The sequence below is a fragment of the Octopus bimaculoides genome, chromosome Z, assembly GCF_046866305.1.
Source record: "Octopus bimaculoides isolate indiv1 chromosome Z, ASM4686630v1, whole genome shotgun sequence".
NCBI classification, from domain to species: Eukaryota; Metazoa; Mollusca; class Cephalopoda; order Octopoda; family Octopodidae; genus Octopus; species Octopus bimaculoides.
In genome coordinates, this window is record NC_142944.1 from 34928993 (window position 1) to 34952422 (window position 23430).

The following is a 23430-nucleotide window of genomic DNA, read 5'->3' on the forward strand; positions in this document are numbered from 1 at the left end:
CACACACACACACACATGCATCTGTCTGTCTGTCTATATATTTATCTATAAGAATTATAGATAATATTACAATGCAATAGTATAATTTTCCAGCAAAATAAAGCACCGTAAAGGTAGAATTATAAATAGGAAATAGTGGCACAACAAGGTACCAATAAATTCAGGGAAGCTTTACCAAGCATTGAATGGTTATCGACTGCTATTTCCAGCCAAAATCGGTATCTTGTTGGGCCACTATTTGTTATATATATAAAGTTATAAATGACAGAGAAATAGTTTGATGAAGGCACCACACAGTGGGACTGAATCTGGAACCATGGGTTGGGGAGCAAGCTTCTTACCACACAGCCACACCTGCACCTATATAGATGTCAATGTTATATAGAAAGTAAACAGGTGGAGAAAAGGAAGTGGGTGAGGGGGAGAACTCAAAGTCTAGGCTGTATAAAAAAGGAAGGAGAATACTAAGTGAAGATTATATAGAAATGAAAGAGAAGAGAGGATATTTTGTGAAGATAATATATAAAAGGAATGGATGGGAGAACAGTGAGTGAAGATGAGATGGAAAATAAACTGGGTGTTGGGAGATGAAGGTTGTATAGAAAAGGTATAGGAAAACATTAACCCTTTAGCAATTAAACCAGTCATACCCTGCCCAAATATTCTACTCATTTTATGTTCAAACTGGTCAGATCCAGCCTCTCACACCTATTTGACAATGTCATTCTTAAAATAAACAATCACATCATCAAAATCTTGAAGCTATGAGATAATGCATCATGAACTTGAGAATGTGAATAAATATGTATTGACAGAATATCAGGCCAAAATATTTTTTACATCTTATGTTCAAAGTAGCTAGACCTAAATGGTCATACTGCCTACCCTGGAATATTAACAATCGCGTCATTGTAAGCTATGAAATATTACGTGATTAATTCAAAACAAGGCGAATAAATAAGCATTACATTTGACAGGGTAATCTGAACGTTAAAGCCTTAGGTGAATGTTATGTAGAAAAGGACGTGTTAGGAGAACCTTAAGTGAAGGTTATATAGAAAATAAAGGGAAGTGAGAACACTGAGGGAATGTTATATAGTAAATGAAGTGGAGAGAGAACATTTAGTGAAGGTCATGTGGAAAAGGAAGGGATAAGGGGAGGGAGAACGTTAAGTGAATGTTATATAGAAAATGGAGTCGAGGGGGAACATTAGGTGAAGGTTATATAGAAAAGAAGGCCCGGGGGGGGGGGGGGGGAGAACGTTAAGTGAAGGTTATATAGAAAATGGAGTCGAGGGGGAACATTAGGTGAAGGTTATATAGAAAAGAAGGTGGGGGGAAGAACGTTAAGTGAAGGTTATATAGAAAATGGAGTCAAGGGGGAACATTAGGTGAAGGTTATATAGAAAAGAAGGCGGTGGGGAGGGAGAACGTTAAGTAAAGGTTATATAAAAAAATGAAAGAGTGGGGGAACATTAGGTGAAGGTTATATAGAAAAGAAGGTGGGGGGAGAACGTTAAGTGAAGGTTATATGGAGATGGAACGAAGGAAGAACAGTGAGAGAACATTACTTTGAAAAGGAAGGGGTAGGAGAACACTATTTGTGAAATGAGAACATTAAAGAGAGGGAGGGAGAATACTGAGTAAAGGTTATATAGAAAATGAGCGAGAGGGAGAACTCTAAGTGCAGGTGAAAGAAAAGGAAGAATATGTATGTCTCATCATGGTCACAGTCCCATGACTAAAAGAAAAGAGTATACACATGCATTACACGAGTAAAGGTATTGCTGTATACATGCATACAGTTATACACTCAGATATATGTAGAGAGACAGACAGACAAGCAGATAGATAGATAGAGAGAGCGAGAAGGAGAGAGAGAGACTGACATTTAGAGAGATAGATAGATAGATATCTTGTATCCTTTATTTTTTACTTATTTCAGATATTAGATTGTAGCCATCCTGGGCACCACCCTGAAGTGTTTTAGTTGTACTGGTTTGGTGCTTATTCAATCAACTCCTTTTGCTGAACCACTTTGTTACAGGTATGTAAACAAACCAGCTATGTTTCTAAAGCGGTGGAGTGGGTGCAACACACAGACAGAAAGACACATGCATACACACTTAAGCATTATTTATAAGATAACATGTTATAATATCAAAAGCTTTGTATAAAAATTTTGGTTATCTACAAAGTTATTTTTTGTTAAAAAAAAAAAATACAGTTAGTAAATAATACTGAAATTTAGTTTAATTGAAATATTCTGAAGTTTATTTGACTGATGTTCTGAGTACAGAAGTATAAAGTTTAACTCCAACTCCGTAGATTTTTTTATCCAAGCCTAAGTAATTTTTTTCTTTTTGAAGAAAAAGAAAAGTTCAGTTTAATGAAACTATTCTACAACTTAATTACATAAAGATATTTCCATATTAAAATACTAATCCAAAACAGAGAAAACATGAACAGGAGCAAAACAAAAGAAACGAAAAGAAGAAAAACATCAATTCAACACCAAGTGCATCAATTTGTTGCACACCAAAAGACGTAATGGAACCTAATGTAGCAAGCCAACATGTTTGCAGCATTATCATGGGTGATGGCAAGGCTAAGGCATTGAAACAGCCAAGCAACCTCATGGATATCACCTGACACATTGGTAAGGTGAGCTGCTAATGATGACAAAAATTTTGATGCCAGCAACCCAGCTCCTCCAAACATCTCAAACACTACAGGATGGAAGAAATGGTTCACTGATGAGTCCCAATACTTAAGGATTTGGTTTCATTCAACTACGCAAGCAGTGACCCTCCCATTTACTGCAGCATCCAGGATTTGGGAGGGAGCAAAGGAATCACTGGCTGTGGCATCCCAGTTGAGTCACCTACTTCTTACCCCGGAGAAGAAGGTAAGACCATCTAGTCTCTTCCCATCACTTCTGTATAATCCTGCTGGCTCCATAACTGAGGGGATACTTACCCAAGCCAGGGTCTGCTCAAAGATCAGGTTTAGGTCAGTGCAACGAGTAAAACGACCTGCATTTAGGTGGCAAGACAAACCATGAAGGCCTGTAGAGTTGAGAACCTACCACAGCAACATCTCAGTCCTCCACAGACGTCAGCTCCCACTCTGAGTGCAATAGAGATGTGGAGTTCATCCAAACAGAGTAGACTGTTGACGTTGGCCATAGGCAGGGCATCAGCCCTGAGAATTTTATGTTTGCAGATCAACTCTTTGTATCAGGGTAGTGTCCAATGTGGAAGCAATCAAGCTTTTATGCAAAAAATTTCAAAATTGCAACATAAAAACGAACTTCAACTGAACATCATGCATAACATGTTCTTCCTGAATGCGTCTCTGTAGGACTTTGCGTATGGGCTACCTACTTATAATTGTTTCTGATATAGGGTGGGGGGAGAATGGGTCAGTCATTTTATTTCGACTCTTGTACTTGACTGACACTTTATTTTATCGACTCCAGAGTGTAAATCACAAATTGTTTTCTCGTTCAAAGTGAACGCCCTCCTCCCACTACCACCACCACAACAACCTGCATATATAATACAATGATAGGATCTCACGGAAATTAGCAAGACAAAGTTTTGGACTGTGTGCAGTCTTTCAGATAACCGGTTTTTGAGAGCTGTATACTGGATTTTTTGATTCATTGCTTATACAAAAAAACAGTCAGATGGAATCACTAGTGATTGGATCAATCAATGTTAATACTTTTTTAGAGTGTATTTTATTTGCCCGCATTCTAAGAGAAGCTATGTGTTTTACGCAAGTCTCTTTAAAAAGTTTGAAACAAAATATTACAAGTGCTGCTGTTCTACGTTTGTAGACATCACATTATAAATTTTATACATATCAGTATTTTAATCTAATGCTGTTTCAAGTGTGCATATTACTTTAATTTTATAATTAATAAATATTATTAAATGTATATATTTTAAGCAATACTGTACGTTTCATTAGAAAGATTTTAATGACGTTTCTGTTTGTAATATTTTCCGTTATTCTATGATTTTGGTTTTACGTTCTTATACATATTAACAATTACATGTAAACCTATATTAAGAGGCAGGTGTCTGTGCAGTGGGTGATAAAAATTATTAGCTGGCACTGCTCTGCAGCTGTACATTGGAATGGTTTCCCTGTTGATTTCAGTGCTGCTAAGCCTCAACGTAACCGCTCCAGCTGCAAGAAACAGCAGCCAAATCTACTTTTAAAAAAATCACACCTACAGTCTTAAGTAGAGTAGGATATGTCGAAAAATGGAGTGATATATAAGATGAGATGATTACAAATGAAAGGGTTCAATTATGTTTACTCGATCAGAGTTTTTAAAAAAATCAACAAGAACAACAATAAAAGCGAAACTCCAAAAGTTAAATGGGCTGTGAGGTAGCGAGAGTTTATAATGTTGATTTTTTACGAACACAGACATCAGCGTAGCTGACAGGATATAATAGATCTATTGCTTCGAACTTATCAATTTCACCCTCTATAACTATGGACTTTCAGCATTTTTATTCAACGTATACAAGTGTTGTGTCATCACCGTATTTTACAGGAAGCTTCACCGTTTATGACACACATCTTGATTATAAATTTGACAATTTTTCTCATTTCTTTATTTAAAACAAATTTTTCAAGGGTCTTTTTTTCTTTTCGAAACTATAAAACAATCTTACGTCTAAAAATACAACCAGCAGTCTGTTAGTCAAGTGAATAGCCACTCCACTCTCCCACCCCACCACTGAGTAGCATCCGTCTGTATCTTGTTTTATTTTCTGTAATTTGTGCTCTGTTTCTCTTGACTCCTGTATTCGATATCTTTAACCTTCGAAATCAAATTTATTTTTTGACAATGAATCCCCAACCAAATAGTATACCTAAAATCCAGCTTCCTCCGATGACAAATGAAACCACGGCAAGTGTTTTATCGTGGAGAAAGCTGTATCTTGGTCGAGCTAAATTGAAAGCCTCAAGTCGTACATCAGCACTTTTATCAGGATTCGCAATGGTATGTTTGTTTTTCTACTGTTTATTTAACGTCAGTAACAACAGTAAATTAGGCGATGCTACATAATAATATATAGCTTACAAATAAGAGAGTTCTTTTTTTTTTCTATCTGTAAAACCTAATTACTGTAGACGTAATAATTATAATAGCATAATGTATTGTATTATTTGTATATATAATATTGAGATGCTGCTGATATATATTGCGTAACTAAAAGTAACACTGTAATTTTTATATTAACACGACTGTACTTATTATTAGCAAAAATTATATTAACTATTACAATTATTGGCAACATCGATCAACAGTAAGTACTTTCTGCTGGTGGAGCATTCGCAAACTATTTAAAATACTTCGACAATGCTAAATCGTATACAATCTTACACAATATCATTATTGCTATTCTGCTAAACCCACCTTAAATCAAACCTTAATTTTATTAAAATTTTTCCCCAATAGTGTTTAGTTGTATGAATCCCAATGGGCTAAAAAAGATTAATTGAATAAATTGCTTGGAAAACAACTAATTATTTCTCGTCTCATAACTCTGGTTTTCGTTCTCATTTAATTTCCTTGTTAATATTATTGTTACGTTTTCATCACAACCTTATTGCTTCGGCATTTTGTTTGTTTATAATACATTTAAAGCTTTTTTGTTGTCCTTTGTGGTTAATAAATCAATATCGCTTTTGTGAAAACAAAAATATATCCGTATTGTTTATAAATATAATATCAAACATCTAATAATTTGGATATATATTTTCAAGTGATATCTGTTTATTATTGGATTAAGAAATAATATCTGTAATAGCATATTAATTCAAATATAAAAATGATTTATTAACCACACACACACACACACACACATATATATATATATATATATATATATATATATATATATATATGACAGCAACTTCGAAGTTTCGGTTAGCTCTAATCTATCGTCGTTTTGTACTTTATAAAAGCATAGGCTAACCCATCAGATTTAATGTTAAATTGTTTTTATTATAACTGAATACACACACGCGCGCGCGTGTACACATATCTTGGTGTTGTTCGTTTGGACATGAAAAATAACTTTTCGAAATTTAATTCACGTAGATATTTTGATATTGACTCACAGCTTAAGTCTGAATTAAACATCAACAATTTGTATTCTGACAATAATAGACAAAATAAATTACTTTAGTAGACCATCCATCCACCAACATCATCAGCCTACTTCCTAGTGGAAACCTCTTTTCACTAAGTAAGGCCCAGGAGAGGCTGGTGAATTAGCATGACCATCCCGTTATCCATGTTTTTCTCGGAGCTCTTGTTAAGCAATCAATTCTGTTAGTCAGTTCGGTGGTATTTATTTATATTTACAAGCTAATTTAAAACGGTCAGTCTTAAAAAGAGTATTCTGCTTCCTACAATCATTACCATGGTTCTAATACACATACTGCCATTTATCGATAATAATAATAATAATAATAATGATAATAATAATAATGATAATGATAATAATAATGATAATAATAATAATAATAATGATAATGATAATAATAATAATAATAATAATAATTTTGGTACAAGGCCAGCAATTTCAGGGGAGGGGTAAATCGATTACATCAACCCTAATGCTCAACTGGTACTTATTTTATCGACCCTGAAAGGATGGAAGCTAAAGTCGACTAAGACGGAATTTGAACTCAGAACGGGAAAACAGACGAAACACCGCTAAGCATTCTGCCCTTTGTGCTAATGATTCTGCCAGCTCGTTGCAATAATAATAATAATAATAATAATGATATTGAGTTCTTTTACTGGCCACAAGACCCCAAGACAGAGAGGACAAGATCAAAGGATGAGTTACAACACACAAAAACAAAAACAAGTGGGGTTTGCCTTGATCAAAGGGAAACACATTAAAAGATATAACAAAGGGTATGTAGTAGAAATTAGAGAAATAAATAATTAGAATCCCCAATAGCAGGGCAGTCCAATTAGGATGATTCAGGATAAATCCCATGCGAAAATTCCAGTCTGCCATCCCCAAGGCATGGGAAAGTGCCCACTTCCTGTTTTTTTCCTCTTGCTTTGAAAAGCATACTCAGTTGATCCATTCAGTCTCACTAGTCTTGCCACTGTCGTCCACCTCTTGATAAACACATTAGAATGCAGCACCTCCCTCTCTACCCTCATTGCAGAAATTGACGAGGGCTTGGCAAGATAGGTAAGTGCCTGTCTTGAAACCTTTCAGATCGGTTCACCACACAACTTCTTTTGCCACAGCCACTGAGCAGAGAAAGATCTGCTTTCCTTCTTCTGCTAAAGAAAGGTGATGTGTTGATCTTCACTATAGACTTGGCAGACAGCTGAATTCGTCTGGCACAAGACTGCAGCTGCCCTACACAAGCCCACAACCCTCTAATGCACTGATACTGAATGATTACATGCAGAACGGTTTTGTCTCCTTGCATACATCTCTGGCAGATTTGGCTGTTAGCACTTCCATGCCTGAAGAGCCTGTCTCAAACAGGCAGTGCCAACGACTTTTGGAAATTGTCCATGATCTTCAACTCCAAGGTCCTCTGGAAGAGACTACTCAGACTGTTCTCATCAGTATCCAGAGTCAATCCTAGACCATCGTTACTCATACCCTCAACCAGCCTCCTATAGAAATCTTGAGTTGTTTTCTTGCTAACAGTTTTGTCCAGCTGGTACATTGCAGTGAGTGCCTAGCAACATTCTAGATACCAAACGTCTAACTTTGGTCTATGTTTGACCGATTACTGCAGATCTATCGATGAGATGAGTTGTACAAAGGACGCCCACACCAGTTCACCCTTATTTTTGTCACTGTTGTTCACACAATCACTAAATCAGTGATTTAGATATTTATGTAGGTGTGTCAGCTTCAATGCATGATGCCACATCATCAAAGATGTCATCTTAAGATCATCTTGGTGTAGGTGTTGACAGCTGATAGATTTTCTGATTAACAGAGCCTGACCCTTCTATAAGAATTAAAAAATGCAAGTGCTCCACTCTGGTCAGAGTTTTCTTGGGACAAGGTACAATGGCCAGGTGGAAGTAGTGAATGCCTATATTGCCTTAGTAGTACACTATCAAGGCAATATATGCATTCACTACTTCCACTTGGCCTTTCAGAGACAGCTTCCTTTCTGCCCATTTCTGGGTGAGCTTGGCCACCTTGGTCATGACCTCTTCCCAGTTCATATCTGCCAGGAGAACTGGTTTGAACCAGACTCCGAGCACTTTCACCAGACCCTCTGTCCAGTCACAGAAATCACTGCTAGTCCATATGGACTTGCCTCTCCAAGAGCCTGATTGCAGACCTACTGGCTTGTCCTGGTTTATCGGTGCTCCTGTACATTCCTGACACTCTTTCAGTAGATTGTTGATTGTTTCTATATCTGAAGAGTCTGACACCATGATAGTTATGTTGTCTGCATATGCAGACACAGCTAGCTCACCTGAGGCCTAGTTCGAATGGGATACCCCTCAAATTCTCCAGCCTTTGCAGCAAGGGTTATAAAGCCAAAACATATAAAAGTAGGGAGCGAGGACATCCTTGGCAAACTGAACATTCAATGCCGAAAGGTTCCAAGAGGTGGCTGTTTAATTTGATGACCAAGCAAATGCCAAACCATCACTATAGTATTACTTTCTACTATAGGCACAAGGCCTGAAATTTTGGGGAGGGAGCTAGACAATTACATCAACCCCATTGCTCAACTGGCACTTCTTTTATTGACTTTGAAAGGATGAAAGGCAAAGTTGACCCTCAGTGGAATTTGAGTTCAGAACATAAAGACAGCCAAAATGCCATTAAGCGTTTTGTCCAGCTACTATCAATTCTGCCAGCTCACTGCTTTACTAACAATAATAATCCAGGATATGACTAATACTTATTTCATTGACCCTGAAAGGGATGAAAGGTAAAGTCAACCTTGGTGGAATTTGAACTTAGAACATAAAGATAGACAAAATACTGCTGAGCCTTTTGTCTGATGTGTTAACAATTTTGCCAAATTTTACCTTAATAATAATAATAATGATGATAATAATAATAATAATAATAAATAATAATAATAACAACAACAACAATAATAATAATAACAATAATAATAAGTAAAATGAAGTAAGGCTTCGAAAGATGCATGCATACATATACAATCAATTTGTCGAGTAGTGTATATCTGGAGATATATATATGTGTGTGTGTGTTTTTGAGTATTTGATAGGTGAGGGACATAAAAATGATAGATATTGAGCTATTTTTATCTTTTATCTTTTACTTTTTTCAGTCATTAGACTGAGACCATGCTGGAGCATTGCTTTAAAGGATTTTTGTCAGAGAAATCGACCTCAGGACTTTATTCTTTGTAAACCTAGTTCTCATTCTATTGGTGTCTTGCTGAACCACTAAGTTATGGGGATATAAACATACCAACATTAGTTGTCAAGTGGTGGGAAGACAAACGCAGACACAAAGACACACACACATAATATATATATATATATATATATATATATATATATATATATATATGAGAGAAAAGTTGGACATGAGAACCATCAGATGTGGTGAGCAAGAGAGACGACTGCACTGGTATGGTCATGTGTTGCGTATGGATGAGGACAACTGTGTGAAAAAGTGTCACACCCTAGCAGTAGAGGGAACCTGTGGAAGAGGTAGATCCAGGAAGACTTGGGATGAGGTGCTTGCAAAGACCTGTTGAGGCAAGTGAAGACATTGTTGTGGCTGATGCCAGTACAGCCTGACTAGCACCCATGCCAGTGGCATGTAAAAAGCACCATTCAAACATGGTTGATGCCAGTGCTGCCTGACTGGTCCCATGCCAGTGGTACATAAAAAGCACTATTTCAGCCTGGCTGTTGTCAGTGACACCTGACTAGTCCCCGTGCCAGTGGCATGTAGAAAGCCCCCACTACATTCTCAGAGTGGTTGGCGTTAAGAAGGGCACCCAGCTGTAGAAACCTTGCCAGATCAGACTGGAGCCTGTTGCAGCCTTCTGGCTTGCCAGCCCTCAGTCAAACTGTCCAACCCATGCCTGCATGGAAAGCAGACGTTAAATGACGATGATGATATATATATATATGTGTGTATATATATACACACAACATAAAAAGTACCATTCAAATGTGGTCGTTGCCAGTGGCATGTAAAAAGCACCCACTACATTCTTACCACTCTGAGAGTGTAGTCGGTGCTTTTTACATGCCACTAGCACAAGGGCCAGTCAGCCGGCACTGGCAATGACTACATTCGAATACAACAGACTTCTTTCAGTTTTCATCTACCAAATCCACTCACAAGGCTTTAGTGCCTCACAGTGGGACTGAACCTGGAACTATGTGGTTGGGAAGCAAGCTTGTTACCACACAGCCATGCCTTTATTTGACACTTATTCCTTAATATTATTTATTTTGGAATATATGAAAAAAAACTGCTCAGAAACTGCAAATGTTTTACTAAAGCATGCTTTATGATATAATAATTGCAAGGCATAGTATTTGCTGTAGTAGAGATAGAAAAGGTAGAGAGAGAAATGAATCTTTAATGATGGAGACAGGTACACTTGTCTGATGGCAAAAAACTATGCATTACAATCATGGAAATGCAAAATATACGATGTTGAATGTGAAGAATGTTTGGAATAAAGTGGGTGTTCCTTGTGCTGAGCCAATAGAGGTATTGGCAATTCAAGATGAAACCAGTATGATAGATAGATCAATAGAGCAATGAAGGCAGGGAAAGCTGCTGGTCCATCGGGTATATTCACTGGGATGCTCAATGTTTTTGGCAAAGTAGGTTACATGTTGACCATCTGAATAGTTAATCAAGTAATATAGGTGGTGAGTTGGCAGAAACATTAGCACGCTGGGTGAAATGCTTAGCGGTATTTCGTCTGTCTTTACATTTATTGACCCTTTCAGGGTCGATAAATTAAGTACCAGTTGCATACTGGGGTTGATCTAATCAACTGGCCCTCTCCCCCAAAAATTTCGGGCCTTGTGCCTAGAGTAGAAAAGAATATAGGATGACAAATCCCAATGACTTGGGTAGCAATAACATTATAAACTACTGCAAGAGCAAAGGACATGCTCAAGAGAGGGGAAATTACAGAGATATCAAGTTGCTAGAGCAAGCTTCTGAAGGTTATGAAAAGAATCTTGGCACTAATGATAAAGAACAGAATTTCCTAAAGTGAGATGTAATTTGGCTTCGTGCTCTAAAGTGAGACAATTGCTGGAATAATATAATTTTAACTGTAACCCATTATTCCTAACACTTGTTAAGGCTTTTGACTGTGTGTCACACACTGAAATCTGGAGTAGGAGTGGGAGTCACTAAGTATAGGCAAATGACTTGTGTGGGCTGTGTATGAAGATGCAGTGAGTAATGTGTTAGTTTATGATGAATTTAACATGAAGATGGGACTCCTTTTTCCTTTTATGCTGATAATTTAATTCTTAAAGTTGAATATGGTCAATTTTAAGTAGATTTAGAGAAATTCTAGTTGTGGAAACAAAAAGCTGGAATGAGGCCTCAAAGCAAACTTAGCTTAGATAAAGCGTCAGTAAGAAAGTAGACAGAACTTTAGTACTGTCAAGGAAATGGTATACAGAAAAAGACTAGGTAGAAACTCCATATGCTGTCCCCAGTGTAAATTATGGACATACAAGAGATGTTTGGGAGTCACAAGTAGATTAACACAGAAGGCAAGTTTTGCATGTGGCAGATGTACTGGGGCAGTAAGTAGTAAAAGTATACCAGATGTAGATTCTCTTAAATGCCTCTGGGCAGGCTCACCGAAAGTATTTGACAGTTTCTGTTACATAGGTAACATAACTGGCAGTGACAGTTCCAAAATTATAGTAGTTTGAATAAGAGTAGATTTGAAAAAGTTCTGTGAGCTATAAACTCTGCTGACAGCAAAAGTGTGAAGAGATTGTATGATACATATATTTGAACTGTAATGCTGCATGGTAGTGAAATGTGGATCTTGAATGCAGAAGACTGGCAAAGGTTAAAAAGAAATGAAGCAAATATGTTCAATAGCCATATAATGTCAGTGTATATGGATACCAGAGTATAAATTGAGCTGAGAGATAACATGGTGGTATAAGATGAATCAGATGTGCATAAGAGTATGTGAGGTGTAAGGATGATGATTTTTCTGCTTAAGGAAGTGGCAATTGTTTAAAGTTAGTAGAACTTGTGGAAGAGGGGAGCCAAAGAAGACTTGGAATAAAGACTAATCTGAAAGTGCTGCATTTCATTGAGGTAACAAAGAATTATATTGACTGCTGATACACTGCAAAAGACCAGACCACCTATGATAAAGGAAGCATTGAGGGTAGTGACAAGGTTGGGATATATAGATATGTGCCCTTGTTTTCACTGCCAGCCTTCACATTCTTGACCATCTAATCTCATCTGCCTATTGATCACCTGTGTCTGAGGAGATTCTATCAGACCATTCTTATCATTCTATCTGTTGCCTTCTCTTCCTCCTCCATACATCACTCACTTCAGTCATCTTATCACTCATACCCCCTCCCATCTTTCATTTCCCTAGACATCTGTGATGTGGTAAGCAACAAACTGTATTCCCTATCACCATCCTCAACACTGATACACCATCCTTCACCAACCCCTATGTATAAAAGCCCAACCTCCAAACTCTTCTATCTCTATATTTATGTGTAAGGGGCTGCATCAACTCATCTTTCCCCAATAAACTTCACTCTTTCTGTACAGAAACTTCTAAAACAATTCTCCAGTGTTGCCATAATACTCTTCTCTCCAGCTGCGTATATCAAGAAAATATTGCTGCCACTTCCCACAGCTAAACCTGAACAGCATGCAATTAGAACCCACTTGTCTAAGTATCACTATCACTCAGCATATCTTTGAGTGGATGCACATGCTCAACATTATAAAGATATGCTAACCTTCCTCTTCAGAGTCAGAAAATACACCAGACCCTGGTAATATTTACTTCTTTATTGCTCACAGGGAGCTAAACAAGGACAGACAAAGGGATTAAGTTGATTACATCGAGCCCAAGTGCATAACTGATACTTAGTTTATCGACCCCGAAAGGATGAAAGGCAAAATCGACCTAGGTGGAATTTGAACTCAGAACGTAATGGCAGATGAAATACCATTAAGCATTTCGCTCGGCATGCTAACAATTCTGCCAGCTTTCCGACCCTGGCAATATTGAACCTCTATGTAACTCAGGTGAGACCTTAATGGTGTGCTGCTCTCCTATCTTGGAATGGTACCACTGCTACAAACTTGGACATTCTTCTTTACACCCAATTAAAGGCTGTTCAATTGGTTGACACAAATTTACTCTCAACTATCTTCAGCTGCTGTTTCAGATATGTTCTGCTCATTCTCTCTACTTTGCATATTAAGTTTCAAATTTTGGCCCAAGGTCAGCAATTTCAGTGGAGAGGAGTAAGTTGATTATATCAACCCCCAGTGCTCAACTGATAGTTATTTTATTGATCCTGGAAGGATGAAAAGCAAAGTCAACCTCTGCAGTATTTGAACTCAGAATGTAAAGACAGACAAAATTCCACAAATCACTTGTCTGGTGTGTTAATGAATCTGCCAGCTTCGAACCTTCTCTCTCATCCTTTGATATTGTCCTCTATGTCTTGGGGTCTTGTGGCCAGTAAAAGAACTCAATATCATTATTATTATTATTATTGCAACAAGCTGGCAGAATCATTAGCACAAAGGGCAGAATGCTTAGCGGTATTTCGTCTGTTTTCACGTTCTGAGTTCAAATTCCGTCTTAGTTGACTTTACCTTCCATCCTTTCAGGGTCGATAAAATAAGTACCAGTTGAGTACTGAGGTTGATGTAATCGACTTACCCCTCCCCTGAAATTGCTGGCCTTGTACTAAAATTATAACTTTCTCTCTACTTTTCATATTACAACCTTAGTTGTGTCTGCTTTTCAGAGCTGGTTAATCTCATAGCCACCTCCACTCAGGCGTTTCTAACTCGCTTCCTTCTCCTCCTCTCATTATCAATATTGTATCCTGCCTCTACTATCTCCATGCTAACCACAAATCTCAGTCTTGCCTTCCCCAGAATGTTATCCTCAGAAATTATCTCTCTGCTCATATTTTGCCTGCAGCCATGGATTTGTAACAGTTCAAGTAGAACATAAACAGTATCAATTTCACCAGTCTCAGAAGGCCTGCAAAGACATGGGCACCACCTTTTCCTCCAGATCATACCACTACTTCCCCTAGGGGAAAAAGAAACAAAAAAAACAACTGTTCACTTTGCAACCGTGTGATTTGAGATTCAGTCCCACTATGTAGCACCTGGGACTATTGTCTTCTACTTTAGTCTTGTATCGGCCAATGGCTTGTAAGTGAACTTAATAGTCAGAAACAGTGTGGAAGCCTGTTGTGTGTGTGTGTGTGTCTGTTCTTCCCTGTCCACCATGTAACTACAGGTGCTGGTTTGTTTATGTTCCTGAAACTTAGTGGTTTGGCAAAGGAAACTGATAGAATAAGTACCAAATGTAAAACCTTAAGGTTGTGCCCCAGCATGCCTTCTAGAAATGACTGAAACAAGTAAAAAAAAAAAATAATAATAAAAGAAGCCTTCTTTGTATGTGAGAGAACTGAGTGTCAGTTCCATTGAGATTAGTGCCAGTGGCCAGTTATTCTCCTTGTTTTTGCGCCTGTCCTCCTGCTAAGCAGACATACTTAGTTCTTTGAATAGTGACCAATACTAAACAAAGCCATAGAATTTAAACTCTTGAATTTTGACTGAGAAAAATGACTAGGTTAATATTATATTCTCTATTGTTAACCCTTTAGCGTTCAGATTATTCTTATTCATTCAATTGTCCTGAATTAATTATGCATTATTTTGTAGCTTTGAGATTTGATGAGGTGATTGCTTATTTTTAGATAGACATTGTTGAGTAGATGTAGAGAGACTAGATTTGGCTGATTTTAACTTAAAAGCAGGTAGAATATTTTGGCTAGATGTGACCAGTTTAACCCTTTAGCATTCAGGTTAATTTTTTAAATGTAATGCTTATTTATCCACATTTAAAAAAAATTAATCACATATTATCTTGTAGCTTCAAGATTTCAAAGATGTGATCATTTATTTTTAGAATTACATTGTAGGGTAGGTGGGAGAGGCTGGATCTGGCCAGTTTGAACATAAAACAGGTAGAACATTTGGGCCCGATATAACGGCTGGTTTAAATGCTAAAGGATTAATGTGGAATAATCTGAATTTCAGTGAAGACTTGTCTTGCAAATTCTTCTACAACAATTTTTTCATAAGATGGTTGATATTAAGAAGAAAAAAATTATTCTAACATTGTACATCATCCACAGTGTTTCCAGTTTAGCCAATTTCGTTCCTTATTTAGTGATACCATTCACCTTGTATTTGTTTCATTCACTGGACTTTGGCCAGGCTGGAACACCACCTTGAAGGGTTTAGCTGAACAAGTCGACCCCTGTGTTTATTTTTCATTTTATGCTTGGTATTTATTCTGTTGATCTATTTTGTTAAACCATTAAGTTTGGGGGATGTAAACAAACTAACAGTAGTTGTCAAGCAGTGTATGTGGGAGTAAACACACACACACACACATATGTATGCATATGCACACAGTTTCCATCTGCTAAGTTTATTCACACGGCATTTGTTACATGGCATACAAAATTCTTGCCCAAAATGTCAGGCAGTGGGACTGAACCTGGAGCCATATCGATTCAAAGCAATCTTTTAACTACACAACTATGCCTGTGCCCATCTTTTATGTTTTACTCATTTGACTGCAGCCATGCTGGGGCTCTGCCTTGAAGAATTTTTAGTCAAATAAATGAACCCTAGGACTTTTTTTTATTTTTAAGCCTGGTACTTATTTTATCTGTTCTTCTGCTGAGCCGCTAAGTTACAGGAACATAAACTCACCAACACCAGTTGTAAAGCAGTGGTGGGGGACAAGCACACACACATGCACACACACAACAAGATTCTTTCAGTTTCTGTCTACCAAATCCACTCACCAGGCTTTGGGGTGGTCTAAGGCTATAGTAGAAGACACTTGCCCAAGGTGCCATGCAGCAGGACTGAACCTGGAACCATGTGGTTGGGAAGTAAGCTTCTTACTTTGCCAGTACCCATGTTGATAATGATGAAATGTTTGTTAAGTTACTTCTGATATAGAAGAGTGTAGTAGTTTGCTTGAAGCATTGAGATTCAAGAAAGATTGAATTAATGGAAAGCATCTTACAATGCAAAAAGAATGTATAATTTTTTAATTCCTTACATTCTGGGTAACACATCTTTTCACGGACGAAAACAGTTACAGTAAATATCTCTTAAAGTAAAATGGTTGTTTACTCTTGGTTGCTATGCTGATGGTATCAGCTGTGATACTAATGTTCATACTGGTAGTAGCAGTAGTAGTAGGGTGTGTGTGTGTGTGGAAGAGGAGGAAGAAAAGTAACTATTGCAGTAATAGCTATAGTAGTGAAATGCTTAAGTGAACATGGGGAATTTAACTGCATTCAGCATCATCATTTTTGTGTCTGCTTTTCCTTGTTGGCATGGGTTGGACAGGACTTATTTGAGGCAGTATTATTTTACTGTTGGATGCTCTTCTTGGCATCAACCTTTTCAGTCATCTCTTAGAACACACAAGGACAGAGTGTACCATTTTACTAAAAGCTAGAATACAGGAATGCATTTGGCGCTCCATCAGTTATGACAACGAGGGTTCCAGTTGAGCCAATTAATGTGCAAATAGCCGAGTACTCCACAAACACACATACCCTTAACATAGTTCTCAGGGAGATTTGGCATGGCACAGAATGCAACAAGGCTGGCCCTTTGAAATACGGGTACTATTCATTTTCATCAGCTGAGAGGACTATATCAGTACTCCAAACCTTTTTTCGCTTGTGGTACACTTATATTCTTTTCAAAATTTGGCAGCACACCTGAACTAAAAATATAATTAAAAGTATAGGGAAAAAAATTATATTCAAGTTACACTGTGGCACACCTAGCCTTGTCTCGTGGAACACCAGTGTGCCGCGGCATACTGGTTGCAGAGTACTGGACTAGAGTAACGTGAAATAAAGTGTCTTGCTCAAAAACACAACCTGCCATTGGGAATTGAACTCACGACAATACGATCAGAAGCTGAATACCCTAACCACTAAGCCACATGCCTTTACTGTATTCAACATCATCATTTTTGTTTCTGCTTTTCCTTGCTGGTATGGGTTGGACAGCAGAAAAAGCGGATGAGCAGTTAGCATTTAAAATCTAGAAAAATATTCCTTAGACAGATTCCCAAAAATCTAGTTGTTAAAAAATATTGTTCTGTTGTGCAGATTGTATGCATGTATGATTGTATATTTGTTCATTGTCATATAGTTCTTTTACCTGTTTCAGTTATTAGACTGCAGCCATGCTGGGCCACCAACTTGAAGAATTTGAGTTGAACATATCACCCTCAGTACTCATGCGTTTTAGTTATTTCTTTAAAATCCGATATTTATTCTATCAGTCTCTTTGCCAAACTGCTAAGTTATGGGGACATAGACAAACCAACACGGTTGTCAAGTGGTATGGGGATAGGAGTACAAATGCAAATACACACACACATGTATATGATGGGCTTCCACACAGTTTCCACCTACCAAATTCACTCACAAGGCATTGATAGGCCTGGGGCTATAATAGAAGGTATTTGCTCAAGATACTGTACAGTAGAATTGAACCTGAAACAAATTATGTTTCTTAACCACACAGCCATGCCTGCACCTATAGAAGCAAGTAATTTCGTTGAAATACACTGCTTTTGTTTTATTTAATTTTGAAAATAATGAAGAATTTGGTAAAGTAACTTTGTCATTATTAAGCTGGTGTTTGGAACAAATTAGCATGAAAATTTTAATGGAAGTTTTTAATTTAGATCACTTTAATGAAACAGGAGTAATCTGAATTTGGTAGGTAATCTAAGGTGGTTAGAAGTACATTCAGTGGCATTGGCTCATTGTCACACAGTAAAACATTATAAGATTGGCTGGAATAGGTATGTTATCTGGTATATATCACCCAGGTAGAAGGTGCAATAACTTTGCAGTCTGTTAATTTTAACCATAGCTGAGAAAGGCATTGATTGTTCACTCTAAACCTCAAATAGCTTTCCCAAATCCTCTGATATTCATGCATCACCCACAAATCATATATTACCGTTTCAGTTCAATGCTAGCATGGAAAGACTTCATAGATCAATTTACATCGCCACAATTGAACTTCTTGAATTCTTCAATGTATTCATTTTTGGATTAATTATTTTCAATGCTGCAGACCAAAATAGTTTCCTTGATTCCCAGATTTTATCATCCAGTATCCAGTTCTTGCCAACTGCCTTTTAAAAGTTTCCTTTCAAAAGTACATTTTGTATTGTCTTTCTTTGCCATGAGCAATTTTTCATAGACTTTTGATTGTTATATATCATCATCATCATCATCATCATCGTCATCATCATCATATTAACGTCCACTTTTCCAAATTTGCATGAGGCAAAATTTGCTGAGACAGATATTCAACTGCTGGATGCCCTTCCTGTCACCAACCCTCACCTGTTTTGAAGGAAGGTAATATTTCCTATGACCAGGCATATTTCCATGGAAATCTAGATTAAGGACAATGTACAACAGTAACACTCGTTTCCAGCAATTATGTGATATCAAAACTAGGAGACACCGACTCATGTATACATACACACACATGATGATGGGCTTCTTTCTGTTTACCAATTCAAACTCACAAGGCTTTGACCGGCCTGCAGCTATAGTTGAAGACACTTGCTCAAGGTGTCACGGTGGGTCTGCACATGGAACCAAATGGTTGGGAAGCAAGCTTCTTAATAACACAGCCATACCTGTGCCTGTATGTATGTATATTTGTAATGTATTTATGTATATATGCACACACGTCTTTTAACAGTTTTCTTTGTAAAGCACACTCCATGTTGTTTTTCTGTACTATAAACAACTCTCCGTAAACTTCTTACTAACATCACAGCTTTCTGCAAAATCTAGACATTAGTTGGTTATGACAGAATAAATATCTTTGCTACATTTATATCATTACAAAGTCTACTTACGTTGTTTAAATAATTTCCATAATTTGCAAATGTTGGCGTTAGGAAGGGCATCCAGCTGTAGAAACCCTGCCAAATCAGATTGGAACCTGGTGTAGCCATCTGGTTTCACGAGTCCTCAGTCAAATCGTCCAACCCATGCTAGCATGGAAAGCGGACGTTAAACGATGATGATGATGATGATGCAAATATTATGTTTGTATCTATTCTTCTATACATTCTAACATCTCTACTTCCACACCAGCTCTACTTTTCTTTGTTATATATGAGCTTATGTGGTTATTCAGTTCACTAGAAATAACATCTAAGTCTCTCTCAAATCACATCCTGCTATTTTACAAAAAAAAAAAATAAATAAATAAAAGGGAAGGATACATGAGAGATTGTAGTTATAGCACACACCTCTTAAAAGATCAGCTGGTCACAGTTGAAATTCCCTTTGATCATAAGTCTGCTTGACCAGCATTCACATGGAGCTAAACAGTAACAACCATATTACTAGTTAACCTGATGTTCAACTTGAAATGAATTGCATAATCAGGAATGTGAGACTGCTTGTTGATTATGATGGGTTTCCCACATGTGACACCAGACTCTTTCCTCCTATGTTGCAGCACAACCACTTACTTCCCTCCTCAAATATCCAAATTGTTTATTTGCATAGTCGGTGGTATTTTGAAATTCTGTTGTTTTGCACAGTAACTTTTGCTGTGGTTTTACGGTTGAATGATTTCACAGCTGTATGTAATAAAGCAGACTAAACTTGTTTATTATTATTGCACTGGTTTTTATTATAAATGTATGTGTCGGGTATGTTAGCACTGAAATATACTAGGTGCATGCAGCAACCAAGAGCAAAACTAAACACAAAAGAAAAACAAAAACACTAAGTAAAAAAAATTTAAAAAGCATCATACTCTAAAAAAAAAAATGGCACATGTTTGAGTAGTAATATATATAAAAAAAACAACCAACCAACAAACTGCTGTCAGTGCTAATGACAGGTTTGATGTGGCAAAAAAAGCAACTGCATACCAGGAACAAGTGAGACTGGACAGCAACTGTGAGGTTGCTGTCCAGTTCTCCAGACATGGCAGTCCAAGAGGTTCAAATGCAGAGAGCTGTGGAGGCCACAATTCTTGGGCAGTCACTCTTGGGAGGTGAGGACCATATAAGACTGGAACATGCATACTTCTTTCTCCCCAGGTCCTCCTCTTCATTGAGAGTTTCAATATGATGACCACGCCTTAATGCAGGTGGTGGCATACATCCTGAGATATTGGGGGAGGGCGTGATACAGCATATGACTCTCGTTACTCACAGCCCCATGATGAGAGATAAACCTGGTATTACCTGTGATAGTTTGGTATCTTATCCTGGTGCAAGTTTACTTCTCATCCTTTCCTTTGTGTTTCTGTACACAACACTATATTCTATAATACTACAGTCCGCCTAGATACAACCGGATCATCTGATAATGTTACCTGTGTTAGACTGGTGTCCCATACTTCCTTTTGTGTTTTTGTACACAACACTATACTCTACATTACTCTAGGCTTCCTAGATACCATAAAATCATCTGGTGATGTTACTTGTGATGGACTAGCGTCTTATCCTTGTGGTGGTTTATCTCTCTTTCTTTCTGCACTATATTCTACATTAACACAATACACCTAGGTACCACATCACCATATTCTTCATTAAATATTTTCTCCTCATAGAAGTTTTACCTCTTATCTCTTCTGTTGTGTTCTGTCTCATAATATGATCGAAGCTGTATGTTGGTCTATTTATACTAGAGTTGTGTATCTTGCCTAATGCTTAATATTTTAGTTATTATAATACTAATAGTGTTAGATATGATGATATACATAGTATTCTTTTATTCTTTTACTTGTTTCAGTCATTTGACTGTGGCCATGCTGGAGCACTGCCTTTAGTCAAGCAAATCGACCTCCAGGACTTATTCTTTGTAAGCCTAGTACTTATTCTACCGGTATCTTTTGCTGAACCGCTAAGTTACAGGGGATGTAAACACACCAGCTTCTGTTGTCAAGCAATGTTGGGGGGACAAACACAGACACACAAACATATACACACACATACACACATACATATATATATATATAGATGGGTTTCTTTCAGTTTCCGTCTACCAAATCCACTCACAAGGGTTTGGTCGGCCCGAGGCTATAGTAGAAGACACTTGCCCAAGGTGTCGCTCAGTGGGACTGATCCCGGAACCATGTGGTTGGTAAGCAAGCTACTTACCACACAGCCACTTTTGTATTCTTGTCTAAGGTTTAACACTTTAGTTGTGATATGGAAGGTATTAGATATGTTGGTTATATGTGTATACAAAGATGCATGGCCTAGTTTTGACGACATTTAGCTCATGATAATAGGATCAGGGATTAATTCATGGACCAGGTTTTGTGTTGGACCAGTTGCTTCTTTTCATGCTGCTACCCAGCTGCAAATAAGTTCCATCCAAGTGTTGATGGAACCGTCTCTTCCTCCAGCTGCCACACTCATGATATTTCACTGTTTCAATAGGCGGGAGGGCCAAGAATGTGTTTGTCTATACTCATGACCAGATAGACATCTAAAACAATTAGCAAAAGTATGGAACATGCTACCAATTCATACTTGCTTGCAAGTAATGTCTATGGTTTATATAGTCCTAAATTGCTATGGTTATTATTTTTTTTATATGATACTAAAATAAGAATAAGAATAAAGATGAAGTGAAGACTAAGTAAATTGTGCGTGTGGTTAATTGACAAAAAAAAATGATCATCCCCAAATATAACAGGAGTGGCAGTGTGGTAAGTAGCTTGCTTACGAACCACATGGGTCCAGGTTCAGTCTTACTGTGTAGTACCTTGGGCAAGTGTCTTCTACTATAGCCTTGGGCTGACTATAGCCTTGTGAGTGGATTTGGTAGATGGAAACTGAAAGAAGCCTGTCATATATGTGTGTGTGTGTGTGTATGTTTGTGTGTCTGTGTTTGTCCTCCCACCATCACTTGACAATTAATGTTGCTGTGTTTATGTCCCCGTAACTTAGCAGTTCAGCAAAAGAGACTGATAGAATAAGTACTAGGCTTAAAAGTTTGGGGATTGATTTGTTAGACTAAAGGCAGTGCTCCAGAATGGCCGCAGTCAAATGACTGCAACAAATAAAAGAATATAGGTGCTAGTGCAGCCATGTCGTAAAAAGCTTGCTTCCCATCCACATGGTTCCAGGTCTACTAGGGTGTCGTCTACTATAGCCCTAGGCTGACCAAAGCCTTGTGAGTGGATCTAGTGGATGACAACTTCAGAAGCCCATTATATGTGTGTGTGTGTGTGTATTTGTGTTTGTCTCCAACCACTGCTCAATAAGTTTTGGGTTGTTTACGTCCCTGTAATCAGTTTTGCAAAGTGTGACCAATAGAATAAGTACCGGATTTAACAAAAAACAAAAAAATATCTACAGTACTAAGATTTATCTGTTCAACTAAACCCTTCAAGGTGGTACCCCAGCATGGTCACATTCCAGTGATTGAAACAAAGAGAAGATACTATATATATATATATATATATATATATATATATATATATATATATATATATATATACACACACACACATATAAATATATAGTTATATATTTATATATAGTTAGGTTATAGTCTGTTAAGAATGTAGATGAATACAGTATAAAGCTCGTCGACCTTCAGATTTCACACAGTATTATCCAGTAGTACTATTATGCCTACTGCCAGATTTGCGTTGGGGTCTTTTGTAGTGTGGGAATAGATAATTGAATAAGTTGGAGTCAACAAGAAGGAGAACAGAGGAACATTAATTTATAGTGTTTTAGCTTCTTTCATGTATATTATCTAATTTATGTATTTTAGTTTTAATTTATTAGACATTATAATTATTTAGAATTTAAAATTTTCCAGTAAATGTTTATAATACAGTTAATTTTTTATTATGATTACAGCTAAAATACATTTTGCTTTTATAAAAAAAACTTAAATACATATTTATATATCTCTTTATTCTATTACTTTTATTTACACCATATTTTCATGCGACTTAATTCTAATAAACGCTAAGTTAAATGTATAATGTTTAAAATTTTAGTTTAAACTAAAGCTTGGATAAGATAAGTATTGCATTT

General features: G+C 37.2%; 1 protein-coding gene across 3 annotated transcripts in view; it reads left to right on the plus strand.

Moving 5' to 3' along the window:
- LOC106870551 (protein orai-2) overlaps nt 1–23430 on the plus strand; it is a 62976-nt gene that overhangs the window by 23928 nt on the left and 15618 nt on the right. For 2 of the 3 annotated variants that reach the window (XM_014916786.3, XM_014916861.3), the window contains 2 exons: nt 1946–2047; nt 4894–5029. In XM_014916786.3, coding sequence (XP_014772272.1) covers nt 4919–5029 — 111 coding nt within the window. In that variant the 5' untranslated portion in view covers nt 1946–2047; nt 4894–4918. Of the gene's footprint in view, nt 1–1945; nt 2048–4104; nt 5030–23430 lie in introns of those variants that run through there. The other variant, XM_014916712.3, reaches the window with a different exon arrangement.